At 45.1% G+C, this 17,866-nt stretch overlaps 2 protein-coding genes and 1 long non-coding RNA gene across 4 annotated transcripts; all 3 read right to left on the minus strand.

Moving 5' to 3' along the window:
* Window positions 1–1,658: 1,658 nt before the first annotated feature.
* On the minus strand, window positions 1,659–3,161 carry LOC118879094 (uncharacterized). Its single transcript, XM_036822076.3, has 2 exons — window positions 1,770–3,161; window positions 1,659–1,718 (listed from the first exon to the last, which is right to left on the minus strand). The coding sequence occupies exon 1, from the start codon at window positions 3,159–3,161 to the stop codon at window positions 1,938–1,940; it is 1,224 nt and encodes a 407-aa protein (XP_036677971.2). The 3' UTR covers window positions 1,659–1,718; window positions 1,770–1,937.
* A 308-nt stretch (window positions 3,162–3,469) lies between these two features.
* Window positions 3,470–7,210, minus strand: LOC118879093 (uncharacterized). The gene is made up of 2 exons (XM_070998823.1): window positions 7,023–7,210; window positions 3,470–6,971 (listed from the first exon to the last, which is right to left on the minus strand). The coding sequence occupies exon 2, from the start codon at window positions 6,758–6,760 to the stop codon at window positions 3,470–3,472; it is 3,291 nt and encodes a 1,096-aa protein (XP_070854924.1). The 5' UTR covers window positions 6,761–6,971; window positions 7,023–7,210.
* Window positions 7,211–9,840: 2,630 nt separating this feature from the next.
* On the minus strand, window positions 9,841–11,356 carry LOC139354595 (uncharacterized). 2 transcript variants are annotated; one of them, XR_011605556.1, is made up of 3 exons: window positions 10,208–10,676; window positions 10,062–10,141; window positions 9,841–10,007 (listed from the first exon to the last, which is right to left on the minus strand). It is a non-coding gene; the product is annotated as an uncharacterized lncRNA (long non-coding RNA). The 2 variants fall into 2 exon arrangements; XR_011605555.1 differs by having other exon boundaries at window positions 10,062–11,356.
* Between the last annotated feature and the right edge of the window lie 6,510 nt (window positions 11,357–17,866).

The raw sequence follows: 17,866 nt of genomic DNA on the forward strand, positions 1-17,866 counted from the left end.
GTCCATTACAAGTACTAAGTCGTCAACTTGAAATGGAGTTGTTTTATGATACCATTTAGTTCTACACATGAGTTGAGAGAGATACTCAACTATCAGCCTCTTCCATAAGCGATCTTTAAGGGCTTGAGCGAAGTGGTTTGGAGTCAAAGGCTCTTCTGCTTCATTTGTTAAGGGTATTTCAGTTAAAGGTCGCGCATTCAGAATGTTTTCCGCTTCTATCAATACTGAGTGAAGAGTCTCAACTCGTCCCTTTATGATTCCAATTAACCATTCGCAACACCCACCGGCGTTAGGTTGAAGATCCATTTAGTACCCTTTTGAGCCGCTTCGTTCGCTATAGTATCGAAATCCAACAAACTATCATGATCCTTGAGCTATTAGCACCGATCAAGTTTGTGCCGATATCGCTTCGAATAATTACAGGTGTACTCCTACGGTTGATGAAATTTTGTAGACAGATTATAAATGCATCTGTCGAAAGGTCTGCAGCTAGTTCAAGATGAGTTGCTCTGCATGTCATTCAAGTAAACATAACTGCCCAGCGACCGACTGATACGGTTAGTGGACCAAACAAATCCACCCCTGTATGTGTTAATGGGCTAACGTAGAGCGTCAGCCGATAAGATGGCAATGGTGGTTTTCGGTAATCCTCGGCCTATGATACATCTAGAGCATTCAGGCGTTACATTGTTGAGCAATTTCCGGAATCCAAAACTTTTGTCGACTTTCGTTGATTATAACCGCCTGATTTTGATTATGATATTTTACATAAAGTATCTCATGATAAGGGTGGACACTTTGTGACCTGTCGGAAGCAGATTAGGTCGCCGTGTTGAGCTTGGTAGATATGATGCCTCATCTATTCGATCCGCGGGGTGTAGAGTGCCATCTGTCTCTATGTAAGCCGAAAGTCCATTAATTGCACTATCCTTTGACAGCACTTTGTTGTTTAGCTATGACGTAATCTCATTTGCGTATGCCTTTTGCTGCACCAGTCTACATATCTCGATTTCGGCATCAAATAGTTCGTTGGCAGTCAAAAATCCTCTATTGGATACAAGTTTAAGCCAAATTCTTTCTACACGCATTACCCAGACTAAAACACGCTTTAGATTACTGTAAGAAGAGAATGGATGAAAATCTATTACTGAGACTACTGAGACTTGGATTTTAGACAAATCGTACGGCTGACTACAGACCTGATGGAAAAGCTTTACTAATTTGGACAAAGCTTAGGCTCGATGAATCAAAATGTTCGGGGGCTGCGGGCGTTGCTGACGCTGGAGGGCGGCGGTGCCAAGTTTCGGTTTCGGCGTGGCGATGCCGGCTGTAGTGAAGATACACTTGAATGCGCGAGCGCGAAAATCCACGGAAGAAATGAATGCACACGTGGAATAACTGCGGTTGAACAAAAAAGTCAAGGAATCGACTGCGGTTTATTCGTTGGTGACAGTACTAACACTAACTTAAGCCTAAGTAAGCTATGCGGGGAGAAGCGAACAGAGCGGGAGAGCGAGAGAGTGGTGCACTGGGAGAGTGGTGCAATAGGATAGCGGTGTATTGGTGCAGATGCGCTGTATACTATGCCTGTCTTGCATCATATGGAGTTGCCTTGTTAACGACTACCCCACACGCGTAGGTCCGAAGAGAGGGTGAACTTTAAGGGCGGCGTGCGCCTGGTGGCGCTCGATTGGTGCGATCGGGGCGATCGTTTTATTCTGTTAACAATTCAAATCAGCCTCATACATTTCAAACTAACTTAATCTTACCGCAGTGTGCCCTCCTACGATTCACAAGACAATGAAAGGCACAATTTATGGCGGCATCCATTAAACCGATATTAGTAGGCCCGCACTTCAAGGGCCAAGAAATCCATACGAGATCGGATAAATTAACAAATACTAGATTTCTCTTACAATACTTAGTCTACCTATCGATTACAATGTTCGACCGTCGACATCCCCGACCCCGTGAAGAACCGCTTCACTCAAATCCAAAACTGCAAGTTTTGAGACGGGCCGCAACATTGTCCGAGATAGGCCATTGTCGTTCACGCGCACAGTAGCGCGTCTGACGACTCCATCAGCTCCGCTGTAGACCTCCTCCACGATTCCCTTGCGCCACTCTCGTCTGGGCAAGGCAGGATCGCAGACGAAGACCATATCGCCCTGGCGGATGGGCTCCGTTCTCCGGCACCACTTCTCGCGGCGCACAAGAGTTGGCAGGTACTCCAGGACACACCTCCTCCACAAACGGTCTCGCAGCATGCGAGCAATCCTCCACTGCTTTCGCGTAGAACCCTCCTTGGGCAGCTCCGCATCCAATCCAGGCGTATTCGGCAGGTTAGCTGCTCCCTTGAGCAGATCATTTGGCGTCAACGGCGCCTCTTGGTCCGCATCCACCGGCAAGTGGGTGAGCGGACGCGAGTTGACTACATTCTCCGCCTCGATCAGGAAACTCTCCAACACATGGTCCCTCGGCGCGACTTCCTTCAGGGTATGGCGCAGCACTCGTTTGACGCACTGCACCATCCGCTCCCATACTCCGCCCTCAGACGGGTTCGATGGGCAATTGAAATCCCATTCAATGCTTCTGCTGGACAACTCACTCTGTATCCTCTCCGTCTCGAACACGTCTCCAAATCGCTTGGCCTCCCTGTCAGCTCCCACGAAGTTCTTGCCGTTATCACTCCGCAGTCTATGTACTGGTCCTCTACGGCAGACGAAGTTCCTGATCGCTGTTATGCAGGAATCCGTCGACAGGTCATGAGCCATCTCCAGATGAATCGCCCTTGTCGTCAAGCATGTGAACAAGGCGACCCAACGCTTCTCTCTGTGACGGGATACAGTCACCAGCAGTGGCCCAAAGTAGTCCAATCCGGTGTACTTGAATGGCCATCCTCCCGCTTCCAGTCGATCCTCTGGTAGGGGTCCCATTATCGGCGGCATCGGCCGCGATCGTTGCAACTTGCACTCGTTGCACGACGAGATTACTTCCTTCAGCACTCGTCTCATCTTCGTGACCCAGAATCTCGTCCGAATCTGAGCAATCGTCGCATCCACGTTTTGATGTTTCATCTGGGCATGAAAGTGTCTCACAATAAAATCCGTAAGACTGTGCCTGTGTGACAGTATTACGGGCCTCCTCGCACTGTACGGCATGCACAGCGCGGCATCAACTCTGCCATAAACTCGCAGAACTCCATGTTCATCCACGTAAGGCGCCAGACCTCGAATCTCACTCGAGCTGGCGACGTCCTTTCCGCCCCGACCTCATCTCGTCGGGGAACGTCTCCAACTGGGCCTGTCTGACTAACAGGTTCTCCGCGGCCTCACACTCCGATGCAGTGAGTCCGTACTCCTCGATCTCGCTTCTCTGCTTGCGACACCAACGCGCAAACCTCAAGACCCATGCTGTGGTCCTCACCAGGCGACTGAAGCTCGAGAATCTCTGGAACGGAATGGCAAATTCATCCGCGGCCACCAATCACCGGGCATCCACCAAAATCACCGGGCATCTCCTCTTCATCAGGCGCATCTGGAACACGCTTAGTTCCCTCCTCAGGCGCATCTGGAACACGCTTAGTTCCCTCCAAAATCTCCGCCACTCGGTTGCCAACAAACTGCTTGTACTGGCGGTGGGTGCTGCCGATCCATCTCAGCACCGTCTTTGAGTCCGTCCAGAACACCGTCTCGCTGATGTCCACACTGTGCTCCTCCTGGACAGTGTTCATCAGTCTGGTTCCAAGAACCGCTGCCTGCAGCTCCAACCTTGGGATCGACATCGTTCTCATCGGCGCGCACTTCGTCTTTGCGCACACGAAGCTAACCATCACGTTGTCATCCTCGTACGTATCCGGGTCTCGATCGTCGTTGCCATCTCTCCAAAGGAATCGTTGGGAACATCGATCCTCGGGTCGGATCAGCACTTGGTGGAACATCTCCTTGATGTCACCGCAGACTCCGACTGCTCCTTCCCTGAAGTGGAAGAGCACGGCTGGCAAGGGCTTGTAATGCTGAGGCCCCTTGTCCAGCGCCGAATTTAGCGAGGTTCCTCCAACCTTGGCTGCAGCATCGAACACAAGCCGGACCTTACCGGGCTTGTTCGGGTTTTCGACACCAAAATGTGGCAAATACCATAGCCGGTCGCTCGTCACCGCGACCTCATCCTGCTGCAGCTTCCTCGCATATCCTTTGGATACGTAATCATTGATGATACGATCGTATTCCAGCGCCAACTGCCCGTTGCGCTTCAACTTCTTCTCCACATTGATCAGCCGTCTGTGCGCCATCTCATAGCTCCGTGGCAGCACAGCGTAGTCGTCCTTCCAGAGTAATCCCGTCTGGTAGCGACGCCCCACTTTCACCGTGGTATCTTCGAGGATCCTTTGTGCCCGCGCGTCATCGCTGCCTGCGACCTGTGGCGCGAGCTTCACACCAAAGCTTTCCATCTCGAAGTAGTTCTCCACCATCTTTTCCATCGTATCATCCATTGACACGGCTAGAAGGCAGGACTTCGGTGACGGCGTAGTCGATTGCCCACTTACTGGCCCAAACACAACCCATCCAAGCTCGGTTGCGGCCGCATACGGTCCCTCTCTGGCAAACCGCCTCGTCCTAAGTCCGATGAGGAACTTAGGCACCACGTTGATGTAGGGCTTCATCGGCAGACGCGCATCCTTATGCACGCCCTGGACATCTCGTCGACCTAACGTCTGCATTGGCAGACTCAGGCTCGAAACGGAGTACACGTTCCTTAAAGCGTGGCGAGTGGGCTTCCCAGCTCCACTTATCTCTAGGCTCACCACGTTTCTGGGCTCTTTGCTGGCCCTTCCTCCAAAACATTGTATATTCAGCTGTCGATGTACGCCTCGCACTCCCAGATTCCTCCGTAGCTCGTCATCGATCATCGTGACGGAGGATCCTTCATGTAAGAGCGCGTATGTATCCACCTGGCGACCAGCTCCGTACAGCGTTACTGGCAGTATACGGAACAGAAGTCGGCCTCCCTCGGCGTCAACGCAGTTTAAGTTCCTCTGCACGGGCGCCTCCGCTGGCTGCGGGGCCCTTATCTCCAGGCTGTTTCTGGGGACAGCCGACTGTAGGCTCCCCTCGTGGTCCCTGTAACCACCTCGTGGCGAAGACCTCCTGTCCGGGCCGCGTCTGGAAACTGCTGACTGCTGGTTTCCTCCGTTGTGGCTCCTGAAGCCACCTCGCTGCGCCGGCCATCTTCGCTCCTCGTCCGCACCATGTAGCAGACGGTGATGCAATCTGCGGCATCCGTTGATCTGGCACTCGCCATGTACATCGCAGGTTCTGGTCGTATGTCCACTCCGTAAGCATGTGAAGCAGAGCCGATGCCTCCTCACCATGCTCCACCTACCCGGTGGCGAAGCTCCAATGAACTCCCTGCAGCTCGTCGCAGCATGTTGCCCTCCACAAATTGGACAACCTCCATGCCGATCATCCTGTTGATCGCATCCGTTCTGGTCGACGCTCGCATGTAGAACTCGACGCCTCGGCTCCTTTCCCTCGACGTCCAAAACCGTACACACGACGTTTGCGTACTCCTGCAGCCACACGCTGAAGTGCGCCACAGTGGGAAAGGGTTCGATCGATGCAGCGTGCCTGGCCCAGTCTACTCGCTTGCTCGTAGGAAGCTTTGCCACAAGCTCCTCCATTAGCGTTGGGTTCCGCAGGTGCTGTTCCGCCTTCGCTGACTGCAAGAAGGCCGTGAGGTTACTCACTCGGGTTGCGAAGGGAACGATCCTCGCCAGGTGCTGCTCCGAAATCGGCGGCACCTCTCGCACGCTGTTCAGCTGGCTGCGTATAAGCTGCTCCGGTCGGCCGAACCTAAAGCGCAGCTGCTCCATCACGGCGCTGACGTTCCCAGGGTGAATCAGCAGCGACTTCACTGTCTCGCGTGCTTCATCCTTCAGCGCCTTCAACAACCTCTGGTTGTTCTCCAAGTCTGTGCAGTTGTATGCTTGGGTCGTCTCCACAAACGCACAGTTAAAGATCGGCCACTCCTCGGGCTGCCCTCCAAATACAGGCAGGTCCGGAAGCTTCCTTGGCCCGTACACTCTTTGGGATTCATTCGGCGTTATCGGGGCGTAGGACCCAACAAATGGCGATGCTGTTGCCACGTTGTGGGTGCTCCCGCCCGGTAGCACGAATTCATGCGCTGTCTGCGCAACACTTGTAGCACACAGTGGCTCCACAAAATGATTGCTAGTCGTTAGCAATGGCGGTCCACTCCAAGATGGCGGCAGCGTGCAGGCCGCACTGCTCGCACCGACACCGCTATGTGGGACCGGCCCGACCCCGTTAGTTGAGGCCTCACCGTTAGATGTGGCTAATGGCGGTCCGCTCCAAGATGGCGGCCACCCCGACGCTCCACTGTTGGCGCCATCTGCGCTTGGGCCAACTGCGATTGGCGCGCAATTGGCGGTGCTCACACTGTTCAGGGCTTTAACCTGCTTTAGCTCCTCCTCCAACGCCGCGATCCTTTTCAAAAGGTCCGACGTGAGGGACTGGTTCGTCTCCGGCTCTGATCCCGCAGCTGTGACAGCAGTACTCCTCGGTTGGGACGCTACTGTAGTCACCGTAGTGGCTGGGCTAGAAATGGCCGCCGCCGAGGTTATGTTCACTCGCGGCCGGTTTTCTGCTCCACTACTCACTGGCTGCTGATCCGCTCGCGCTGCTGTAGGGGTGGCTTCCCCTCCTCTCAGCCGCGAGCTCCTCTTCGGGGAATGCTGCATCCTAACAGGTCCAAATGCGGCGCTGCCTCAGCGCTCTCCAAAATGGCGGCACCTGTGCCTTCTGGCCGCTGGCTGCGGCGTTGTCTTGCATCATATGGAGTTGCCTTGTTAACGACTACCCCACACGCGTAGGTCCGAAGAGAGGGTGAACTTTAAGGGCGGCGTGCGCCTGGTGGCGCTCGATTGGTGCGATCGGGGCGATCGTTTTATTCTGTTAACAATTCAAATCAGCCTCATACATTTCAAACTAACTTAATCTTACCGCAGTGTGCCCTCCTACGATTCACAAGACAATGAAAGGCACAATTTATGGCGGCATCCATTAAACCGATATTAGTAGGCCCGCACTTCAAGGGCCAAGAAATCCATACGAGATCGGATAAATTAACAAATACTAGATTTCTCTTACAATACTTAGTCTACCTATCGATTACAATGTTCGACCGTCGACAAGGCCTGAACAATAATAAAGCTATAATGTTTCTTGGTGTCGTCGAGACCAGATGTAAAAATTCTATCTCTAAAATTGGGATCTTTTGTTTTCACCTCTGCAATAATTTCTAGTTAGGTAACTTTTATACCCGTTACTCGTAGAGTATAAGGGTATACAAGATTCATCGGAAAGTATGTAACAGGCAGAAAAAAGCGTTTCCGACCCTATAAAGTATATATATTCTTGATCAGGATCACTAGCTGAGTCGATCTAGCCATGTCCGTCTGTCTGTCTGTGCGTAAGAACGCTGAGATCTCGGAAACTATAAGAGCAAGGCTATTGGTTATTGGCATGCAGGTTCCTGAACTTCCTGCGCAACGCAATTTTGTTTCTAACGCCCACAAACCGCCCAAAAACTGTGTTTTTTACAGATTTAATGCTAGAATAAAAATTTGAACTCAAATTAATTGTTTTAATCAATACCTATCGATTGATCCAAACAAAAATTTGGCACGCCCACTGTTCAATCAAATACACAAAAATTGTCGTTTTCAATCTTTATTCTGCGTTTCAATTTTGTGCTTTACTAGCTCGTCTACTTTTCTTAATTGTTTTCTTCAAATTGCCAGTATGACCATCACAACAAATCAAACTTCTTTTCTTTTAAATTTAAATAAAAATACCAAAAACAATACATATTTTTCTCAACTTAAATAATAAATCCTTACATCCGCCCTTCCCGTGAATCGTCTTGGATTCATTACTTAACTGAAGTTCAATTAACTTGGATGTTGGCCGTCGTAGCAAGTTATCTTCAGTTTTGAACTCGGCAGAACGAACTTATTGATCCTTTCCGACAAACACCTATATGACTCTTCCTTTTTTCCAAGTACTTCTCGGTGCAGTGGCGTCCATTACAAGTACTAAGTCGTCAACTTGAAATGGAGTTGTTTTATGATACCATTTAGTTGTACACATGAGTTGAGGGAGATTCTCAACTATCAGCCTCTTCCATAAGCGCTCTTTAAGGGCTTGAGCGAAGTGTTTTGGAGTCAAAGGCTCTTCTGCTTCATTTGTTAAGGGTATTTCAGTTAAAGGTCGCGCATTCAGAATGTTTTCCGCTTCTATCAATACTGACTGAAGAGTCTCAACTCGTCGGTAAATATCGCATAAAGTTTTCATCAACAATCCTTTATGATTCGAATTAACCATTCGCAACACCCACCGGCGCTAGGTTGAAGATCCATTTAGTACCCTTTTGAGCCGCTTCGTTCGCTATAGTATCGAAATCCAACAAACTATCATGAACCTTCAGCTATTAGCACCGATCAAGTTTGTGCCGATATCGCTTCGAATAATTACAGGTGTACTCCTACGGTTGATGAAATTTTGTAGACAGATTATAAATGCATCTGTCGAAAGGTCTGCAGCTAGTTCAAGATGAGTTGCTCTGCATGTCATTCAAGTAAACATAACTGCCCAGCGACCGACTGATACGGTTAGTGGACCAAACAAATCCACCCCTGTATATGTTAATGGGCTAACGTAGGGCGTCAGCCGATCAGGTGGCAATGGTGGTTTTCGGTAATCCTCGGTCTATGATACATCTAGAGCATTCAGGCGTTACATTGTTGAGCAATTTCCGGAATCCAAAACTTTTGTCGACTTTCGTTGATTATAACCGCCTGATTTTGATGATGATATTTTACATAAAGTATGTCATGATAATGGTGGACACTTTGTGACCTGTCGGAAGCAGATTAGGTCGCCGTGTTGAGCTTTGTAGATATGATGCCTCATCTATTCGATCCGCGGGGTGTAGAATGCCATCTGTCTCTATGTAAGCCGAAAGTCCATAAATTGCACTATCCTTTGACAGCACTTTGTTGTTTAGCTATGACGTAATCTCATTTGCGTATGCCTTTTGCTGCACCAGTCTACATATCTCGATTTCGGCATCAAATAGTTCGTTGGCAGTCAAAAATCCTCTATTGGATGCAAGTTTAAGCCAAATTCTTTCTACACGCATTACCCAGACTAAAACACGCTTTAGATTACTGTAAGAAGAGAATGGATGAAAATCTATTACTGAGACTACTACCTGATAATTTCGTTCGCAAAGTTCCTCTTCCAATGGATCCCTTGAAGCTTTGTCAATCATCTGTGGCCAGTCTGAACGTGGCGATTTCAAGAAGCTTGTACCAACCCTTCAGTTCCAAAAAAAAAGTTTCACTTGTGAATCACCTTGTGAATCCCGTGGGACATGTCCTCTTGCACAAGTGAAGAACAAGTGACGCTCCATATAGAAAATTGTATGGGATGTCCGCATTTTCACAAGTGAAAATTCAAATGAAAATTTTTCGAAGTCCTACGGGATTTCACTTGTTCCTTATACTCATTTTTCGTATGGCCTGTCACGTGCCGGTGACTCGTCCCAAGTGAATCACTTGGGAAAATCAGAATTTTTCCTTGAGTTTTCACTTGTGAAATCACTTGCAAGGGACACGTCCCAAGTGAAACACTTGGGAAAATCAGAATTTTTCCTTGAGTTGTCACTTGTGAAATCACTTGCAAGGGACACGTCCCAAGTGAATCACTTGTGAAAATCAGAATTTTTCCTTGAGTTTTCAATTAAAAAAATATAGAATTTAATTCATTTCATTTTAATTCATTTTAATTATATGGTACTATTTAGATTTTCAAAAATTGTACAATTATTGTTTCTGTTTTTTTGCTTCGTAAGCTTATTTTTAACGTTAGACATCGCCGTTCTTAAACCTTTGTCCGGGTCCTCTGAATCCTTGGCCAACGCTCCTGAAAAAACATATGTTTAAAAAATGCGTTTTATTTGTTTAATTGTATATTTACCTTTTATAGCTTGTTGCAGAATTTTTATTGGCACAAAACATTTCGTCATCCACTTTCGGCTAACGGAACCCATTGAATACCTTCAAAATTTACGTACTTTAAACTAAGATCAATGCACAACATCTTAAACTTAATGTAGCACTTACCTGACTTTATTATATTAACTAAACGATTAAAGTAACTCTGCTGCGCACCATTAAAATTGATGCTTCCCTTTCAATCACTCAAACAGAATGCACCAAGTCTTCTCACCCCTTTACTAGATTTCTTTTGTTTTCTCTTCGCTGTTGGCGCGTGCCACTGCACCTATACCCTTTCTAAAGTAAAATATATCCGACTATATAGTTTTTACTTCTTGAGTAAAAAATACAATACGATTTTTTTTTAAATGTTAATACTTAAATGTTTTAAATACTTAAATCAATTTTAACGGACTAAATTTCTATAACTTAACTATAAAATTATATTGTAATAAGAATGTATAATAAGTAAATATAACATTATAAGTAAATTCAATTTACTAAATTTTACTATAATCAAATAGTTTACTTTTATAAAACAATATTAGTTGTTTTTTTCGATACACAATAATGCTCCTAAAATATTAGGGCATTCACATGTCGCTGCTCCACGGCTCCCCCCGCCTTGCCGCTTCTGCGGAGGCATTATTTCTTCGATCGAACATCTTCTCGATACCGGCCAGGCTTTAAATCATACACGATTTTCCATTTTTGGATCCGTCACCGTTCCATCCTCCCTTCTCACATCCCCCTCCATACCAAACATCAAAAAATTGAAAGAATACATTACTACAGTTCATCTCCGAATTTAGATATCGTAATTTAGCTTAAACAGCCGGGCCGAAGGACTTTAGCTTCCAGCGCCCCTTCTTTCTTTTTAAATATTAATTTTAGTATTATATACTAGCTTTAATTTGTTAAAATAAAATAAAATAAATAAAATAAAATATTAGGGCATTCACATGTCGCTTCTCCACGAAAATTTTTCCGCCGAAATATTAGTCGCTAGCCGAACATAACGAAGAGACGCAAAAAAAAATAACGGACCAGCCGAAATTTGTCTCTGCGAGCGCGGAGTGCAGGCAGATTATAAGACAAGAAAGAGAGGGAAATATCCGAATATCTGCCTCTCTTTGTTGCACGATCGTTTTCGTGGGCAGTCTTCTACGCTGCGCCGACTGCTCTGCTGACGTCAACAGCGGCACAGCGTTTTAGGCACAAAAAAAGCTTTTTGCCTTGAGCCATGTCACCGCGTCCCTACTGCAGAACTGAAGGGAAGTATACAAGGACTGTCGTTACATATTTTTTGTAAATTACACAATCGAGTGGCAGCGTCCGCGGTGTTCAAGGATGACAGTTCCCAGTTTCATTGCGTTGATGTAGTACTGGCTAAGATCTCAGCATTTCGGTGGCCGAAAAATGGTTTAAGCTTTCTTGCTTACGAAAAAATGCACAGCAGTACGGTTTTGGAATCACTCCAAAACAAGATGTCTTCTATAGGTATCTTGTATCAAACGATTTAACCGAACCCTAAGAATGGCAGCTTGTAGTTTTAATCTAAAAATAGAAAGGAGTTTCTTCGGAGCTAAACGCGTTTTACGAATGACAAAGGCAACATCAACTTTGGTTGGATTAAGAACACGTGAATAGGCAACAGCTGCAAAGGCGTGCTGGCTTGCGTCAACAAAAATATGCATTTCCAGTTTTTCATAACAACTAAAGTTGGGCGAGTAAACTCGCGGAATTTTAAAATGGTGCACATGACACAGTTCTGATAGCCAGTGGTTCAAATTTTGATGTAACTCTGTTGGTATAGCCTCATCTCAATTTGTACCATAGATCCATGTATTCTGTACAAGAATTTTGGCAGATATATGATCAGATATATCATCAGTCCGCAATCAAGCCAAATGGGTCAAATATTGCCATAACTATGCCTAGTAGCTATCTCTTAGTTGGAACTCGACCTCCATTTATTACTTCTTTCGGTTTTTGATAAAACTTAGTTTCGAATTGAAAGACATCTTGCTGCGTATTCCAATATATGCTCAAGACCTTCTCACTGCTCAACTGGTTTTGTAGATAATTTGACTGCTTTTGGAAGTTTTTACTACTCATGACGCTCTGTAATGTTTCGAAATTCGAGCAAAAATAGTGCAGTTCGGAACCTCCATATTCATGAACCTCCACAATATATTTACAGATTTCGATGCCTTCTTCCTCTGAAGTAAAACTTATGACGAGATCATCCACGTAATGATGTTCAATAATAGCATCTGCTGCTCTTGGAAATTGCTCTCTTTTAGCATTGCGATTCTTGATATAATAATAATATGGCGCCAAATACTAAGGAAGTCATAGCATAATGTCGAATTGGCTGAGTAGAGTCTCCATTTCGCCAAAAAAGCGCTTAGCGTGTTGATCAGTTTCGTGCACCTTTATTTGGGAAAACGTTTCCCATATATCTGCAGGTATACCGATTTTGTTTTGTCTAAACTGCATAAGAATGGCTACCAAAGTCTTTAAGTTGTCAGGACCTTTGAGTTACGCTTTGTTAAGTGACATACTTTCGACCTCAACAGCAGCGTCGAAGACATTTTAAATGGCTTTTGTAATGTTTTTACCGCGAAATGGGGTATGTACCATACAATATAGGAAGAGTCACTAGTTTCAGAGGTACTAAGTTCTCGAGCGTAGTCCTTTGAGAGACTTTTGGCCATTTCCGTTTTGTATTTTTTAGCAAACTCTGAGTTAGCGTTCATTTTTCTATCGATTCCATGTAACCTCTTTCCAGTCATCTTGTAACTGTTAGTCATAATTACGTTTTCCTTCCATAGTAATCCTATTGCAAAATGTTTCGGTCAACAGCTTTTTTGCCCTAGTATCATCAACGGATTCTATTAGAGACAAATTATTCAATCCAAAATTTTCAGATTCCACAAACTCGGTAACTAAATCATGCCATTTGGTCTCTTTTTCCACGAAATGTACTCGAAAAGTTTCTATATGGCGTTATTTTGACATTTGCTGGCCTGGGCCATGAGCTAACCATCCCAGCTTTGTGTTAATTATTTCTAGTTTTGTAGTTTCTTTTTTTACAATATTTTGCGGCTACCCTAAGTGGGCGTTATCGAGCCCGATTAGAAAAACTGGCTTGACGTAGGTATAATCAAGGATTGGTAGGTTGGTGAGGTGTTCATAGTGATACCTTGAAAAGGACTGTACTGGTAAATCTAAATTCCTAACAGTTTGTACGCCTTTCAGGTCGTAATGTACTTCAGCGCGTACACCGGCTATTTTAAGTCTTACTCTTTTAGACATCTCAATAGTCTTTTTGTTATCATACCACTGTAGAGTTAATGGAAAAATTATTATATGGCACCTTTGGGAATTCACGAATTCTTGTTAGTAGAGTGCGAAATAATAATTTCGGCCGACCAAATCTGAATTCCATCTCTTCCATGACATTTCGTACGTTGTCGGGATATATAAGTAGGGATGTCACTGTTTCTTTGGCTTCCCCAATCAAGCATTTTCGTAAACGCATCAGATTCTGAATGTTATTGTACTGAAAAAGAGTTGTTGTGTCATCAAAACTTCTTTTGAAGGGCGGCCATTCCTCAGTATTTCCAGAAAACTTAGGTAGATCATAAAGGACTGCGGTGGATCCCTGAGGATTTTGAATATTCGCGTACAAAAAATGATCATGGCATCCGTTGGTATCAGTATTGTATTCTTAACCCGTTCTATGTTTGCTCTCATATTATTGCGTATCGCGTATACATTCAAGCCGCCTCAATTGTCGATTAGATAGAGATTTAATGTGCATTTCGAATATCATGTTTAATACTTTTTATGTCTGATCGGAGCGCTGGAGTTTCTTGCTTTCAAAAAAATCCACTGCAGTACGGTTTTGAAATCACTCCAAAACAAGATGTCTTCTATAGGTATCTTGTATCAAGCGATTTAACCGAACCCTAAGAATGGCAGCTTGTAGTTTTAATCTAAGAATAGAAAGGAGTTTCTTCGGAGCTATACGCGTTTTTCGAATGACAAAGGCAACATCAACTTTGGTTGGATTAAGAACACGTAAATAGGCAAAAGCTGCAAAGGCGGCCTGGCTTGCGTCAACAAAAATATGCATTTCCAATTTTTCATAACAACTTAAGTTGGGAGAGTAAACTCGCGGAATTTTAAATGGTGCACATGACACATACTGGTAAATCTAAGCTCTTTACAGTTTGTACGCACATGACACATACTGGTAAATTCAAGCTCTTTACAGTTTGTACGCCTTTCAGGTCGTAATGTATTTCAGCTTGTACACCGGCTATTTGAAGTCTTACTCTTTTAGACATTTCAATACTCTTTTTGTTATCATACCACTGTAGAGTTAATGGAAAAATTATTATATGGCACCCTTGGGAATTCACGAATTCTTGTTAGTTGAGTGCGAATTAATAATTCCGGCCGACCAAATCTGAATTCCATCTCTTCCATGACATTTCGTACGTTGTCGGGATATATAAGTAGGGATGTCACTGTATCTTTGGCTTCCCCAAACAAGCATTTTCGTAAACGCATCAGATTCTGAAAGTTATTGTACTGAAAAAGAGATGTTGAGTCATCAAAACTTCTTTTGAAGGGCGGCCATTCCACAGTATTTCCAGAAAACTTAGGTAGATCATAAAGGACTGCGGTGGTTCTCTGAGGATTTTGAATATTCGCGTACAAAGGATGATCATGGCATCCGTTGGTGTCAGTATTGTATTCTTAACCCGTTCTATGTTTACTCCCATAGTATTGCGTATCGCGTACACATTCAAGCCGCCTCAATTGTCGATTAGATAGAGATTTAATGTGCATGTCTGCTCGGAGCGCTGAAGTTTTGGAGTCGTCGCTCTTGCCTATCTTCTGTTGTGAGATAACACACGTACCCAGTTGTACAATTTTCTTAGGTACATCCTCTTCTACATCTTGATGCGTACTTTCGAGTATAGTGTCGTTCAAATTCTCCCGATCAGATTCAACAGAATCTTGCTGATCGGAGGAACTCATCTTTTTGCTTCTTAAATTGTATTGGATCATTAAGCGGATTACGACTTTTTAGCGACACGTTGGCGGTGTTTTATTTGCCCTAGCGGCTATTTATGCCCCTGTTCAAATCCGTCTTTGGTCACCAAAAATACGCTCTCCGCTTCCTGAGATAATTTTCAAACAGACTTGCGGAGTCTTGATTGAGTACGGTAAATTTGGTGCACCAACACTTAATGCGGAACGGGATCTCTGTCTACACGTACTTGTGTTTGTATTCAATACGTGAAAAACTTGGCGTTCTTTATCGCATACTTTCGCAGATTTCTGTTGAATTTCACAATGAACATATTGCCTACAGACAATAACAGCGTCGGGTCTGTGACAGCAATTGTTCTACCAACACATTCAAATATGTTGATCGGTGTCTCTTTTAATCTTGGTTCAAAATATGCCTACAGACAAGAACGGCGTCTAGTCCGTGACAGCTATACTTCAAACTTCCTTCAGTTTACAAAAATTGCAGAACGCGCTAAAAAATTGAGAACGCTTTACAATTTACGAGAGAAAATTGAAAGATGTGCTTTCTTAGCGCATCTACTTTTCACAACAACCAGTATGACCAGCTCATAACAAATCAAACTTCTTTTCTTTTCAATTGAAATTAAAATACCAAAAAAAATACATATTTTTCTCAAACTAAATACTAAATCCGTACACCCACTTTAACGCCCACAAACCGCCAAAAAACTTAAAAAAATCGTAAATATGAACGCGGATATCTCAGAAACTATCAAATATAGAAAATTGGGATTTCAGATTTAGACTCAGTAGCCGCGTACCCGCCGCAGGTTTGTTACGCGAATATGCCATGCCCACTCTAACGCTCTAAAGCCGGCAATGGCTGTGGCGCACACAATTTTTATGCTAGATGAAAATTTTTTTTAAATTTTTTAGTCCCGTCAATACCTATCGATTGATAAAAAAAGAAGTTTGCCACGCTCACTCTAACGCCCATAACGCTTAAATCTGTCTACCGTCCACATAACCATATATTGACATCGCGGGTAGGTGGCGCATTTCAACCTCGCTTTGCTGCTTGCATACCTCCATTTCCTTTTTGTCCCTTTAGCTGAGTAACGGGTAACTGATAGTCGAGGTACTCGACTATAGCGTTCTTCTTTGTTATTTATATAAAAATGCCCGGCGTAGACCATCCCTGTGTGCGTGAATGGACGCGAAAAAGGCACGCTATATTTCAACATACTTCCCATCATCTGGACTTGCAATCTCTTTATGTGGAACCCAGTATCTGGACCGGGTGAAGCGTACCACTAAATGGTTACCACCATGTAATGTTATGAGATCCGTAAACTTTAAGAGTAGTCGAGAGAGTGCTTATTCGTTCGGGAGGATTGTAGGATGTCGTTCATACCGCAAACTTTCGGAGGCCGTTGCACGGCCGCATGCCCTTCCTAGCTCTTTCTGGTCTAGAACGGGGTTTTTGACTCAAGCTGCGATATTCTTCAGAAAAATATCTGCGCTGAGCACAAATGGTCGAGAGCCGTTGCGCGGTGGTAATGTCTTAGGCTTTTAGACGGACCTGAAAGCGAGGATTGCTTTCGACATCGCTGGAAAAATCGATGGACATATGCGAGGACCTACAATGCTCTATCCAACTTGGAAAAGCTATCCAGGAAATCTTCTGTTGGCATAGACGCAACATGGGCTTTGACGGCACGCTTTTTGGCAAGTCGGTGCCTTGGCTAGGCCATTTATTGTGTGGCCAAGACGGTCCATGCCACCCAAACGGGTTATCCACCAGCTCCTGAAGGGGACCTTATCGACTAGCCAAATCATCTGGATTGTGTTTGGATTGAACGTGCGACCAATTGACTGCGTCTGTGAACGTTGTTAAACGACACGCTGGTTTGGCTAACCATGCCAGCACTATCGTGTAGTCGGTCATGCAATGGACCAGTGGAGTTCAGCCGCGGAGCAAGTGCACCATCGTCGTATGCCCCATCTCAACGCGCACATAGATCGCAGCTCCGTGTGTTTTTTGCGAGGCGTCACTTAATCCGTGATGCTCTACGCAGAACTCTGGACGGAAGGAAACCCACCTTGGGATTCGGACCTGACCTAGGACCAAATAGCTTTGGAGAAAGCTGCTCCACTATTGGCACAGTTCAGTTGGAAGAAGAATAGCCGAGATCCTGCAGCCAAATCTCTTGCATAAAGATTTTGGCACACACAATAAAAGGGAGCAAGCCAGCCTGCTGGTTCAAACAGTTGGCAATTTTGGAAAGGACCTGGCTTTTTGCGTAGGAGATCTCCGTTGAGAAAACTGGTGGGAGAGTTTTTTCTGTGCTTTCTGTGTCACTCTGGAGGAAATCTGTGTTCAGAAGATGATCGCTTTGGATATGAGCTATGATTTCTTTGTGATTGGAGTCCCATTTTCTCAATGGAAAGCCCGCGTAATCTAGAGCACTTCGTGCTCGCGAACAATAAGTTGAGCGTTCTCTGCGGAGACAGATCCCGAAAGGACATCGTCTACATACATACAATTGCGAATGACGTTGCTTGCTCTTGGATGGCTGAGCTGCATTTTCTTCGCCAGCTGTTGCAGGATTCGAACTCCATTCAAAATCTCGAATGTGCCCCTTGCTGTTGCGGAATAAGATGCGTTGGAACGGGGTATGCTTCGAATCTAGCCAGATATGTTGATATATTTCCACGATATCGGCATTG

Source organism: Drosophila suzukii, unplaced genomic scaffold (assembly GCF_043229965.1).
Source record: "Drosophila suzukii unplaced genomic scaffold, CBGP_Dsuzu_IsoJpt1.0 scf_10, whole genome shotgun sequence".
NCBI lineage: Eukaryota > Metazoa > Arthropoda > Insecta > Diptera > Drosophilidae > Drosophila > Drosophila suzukii.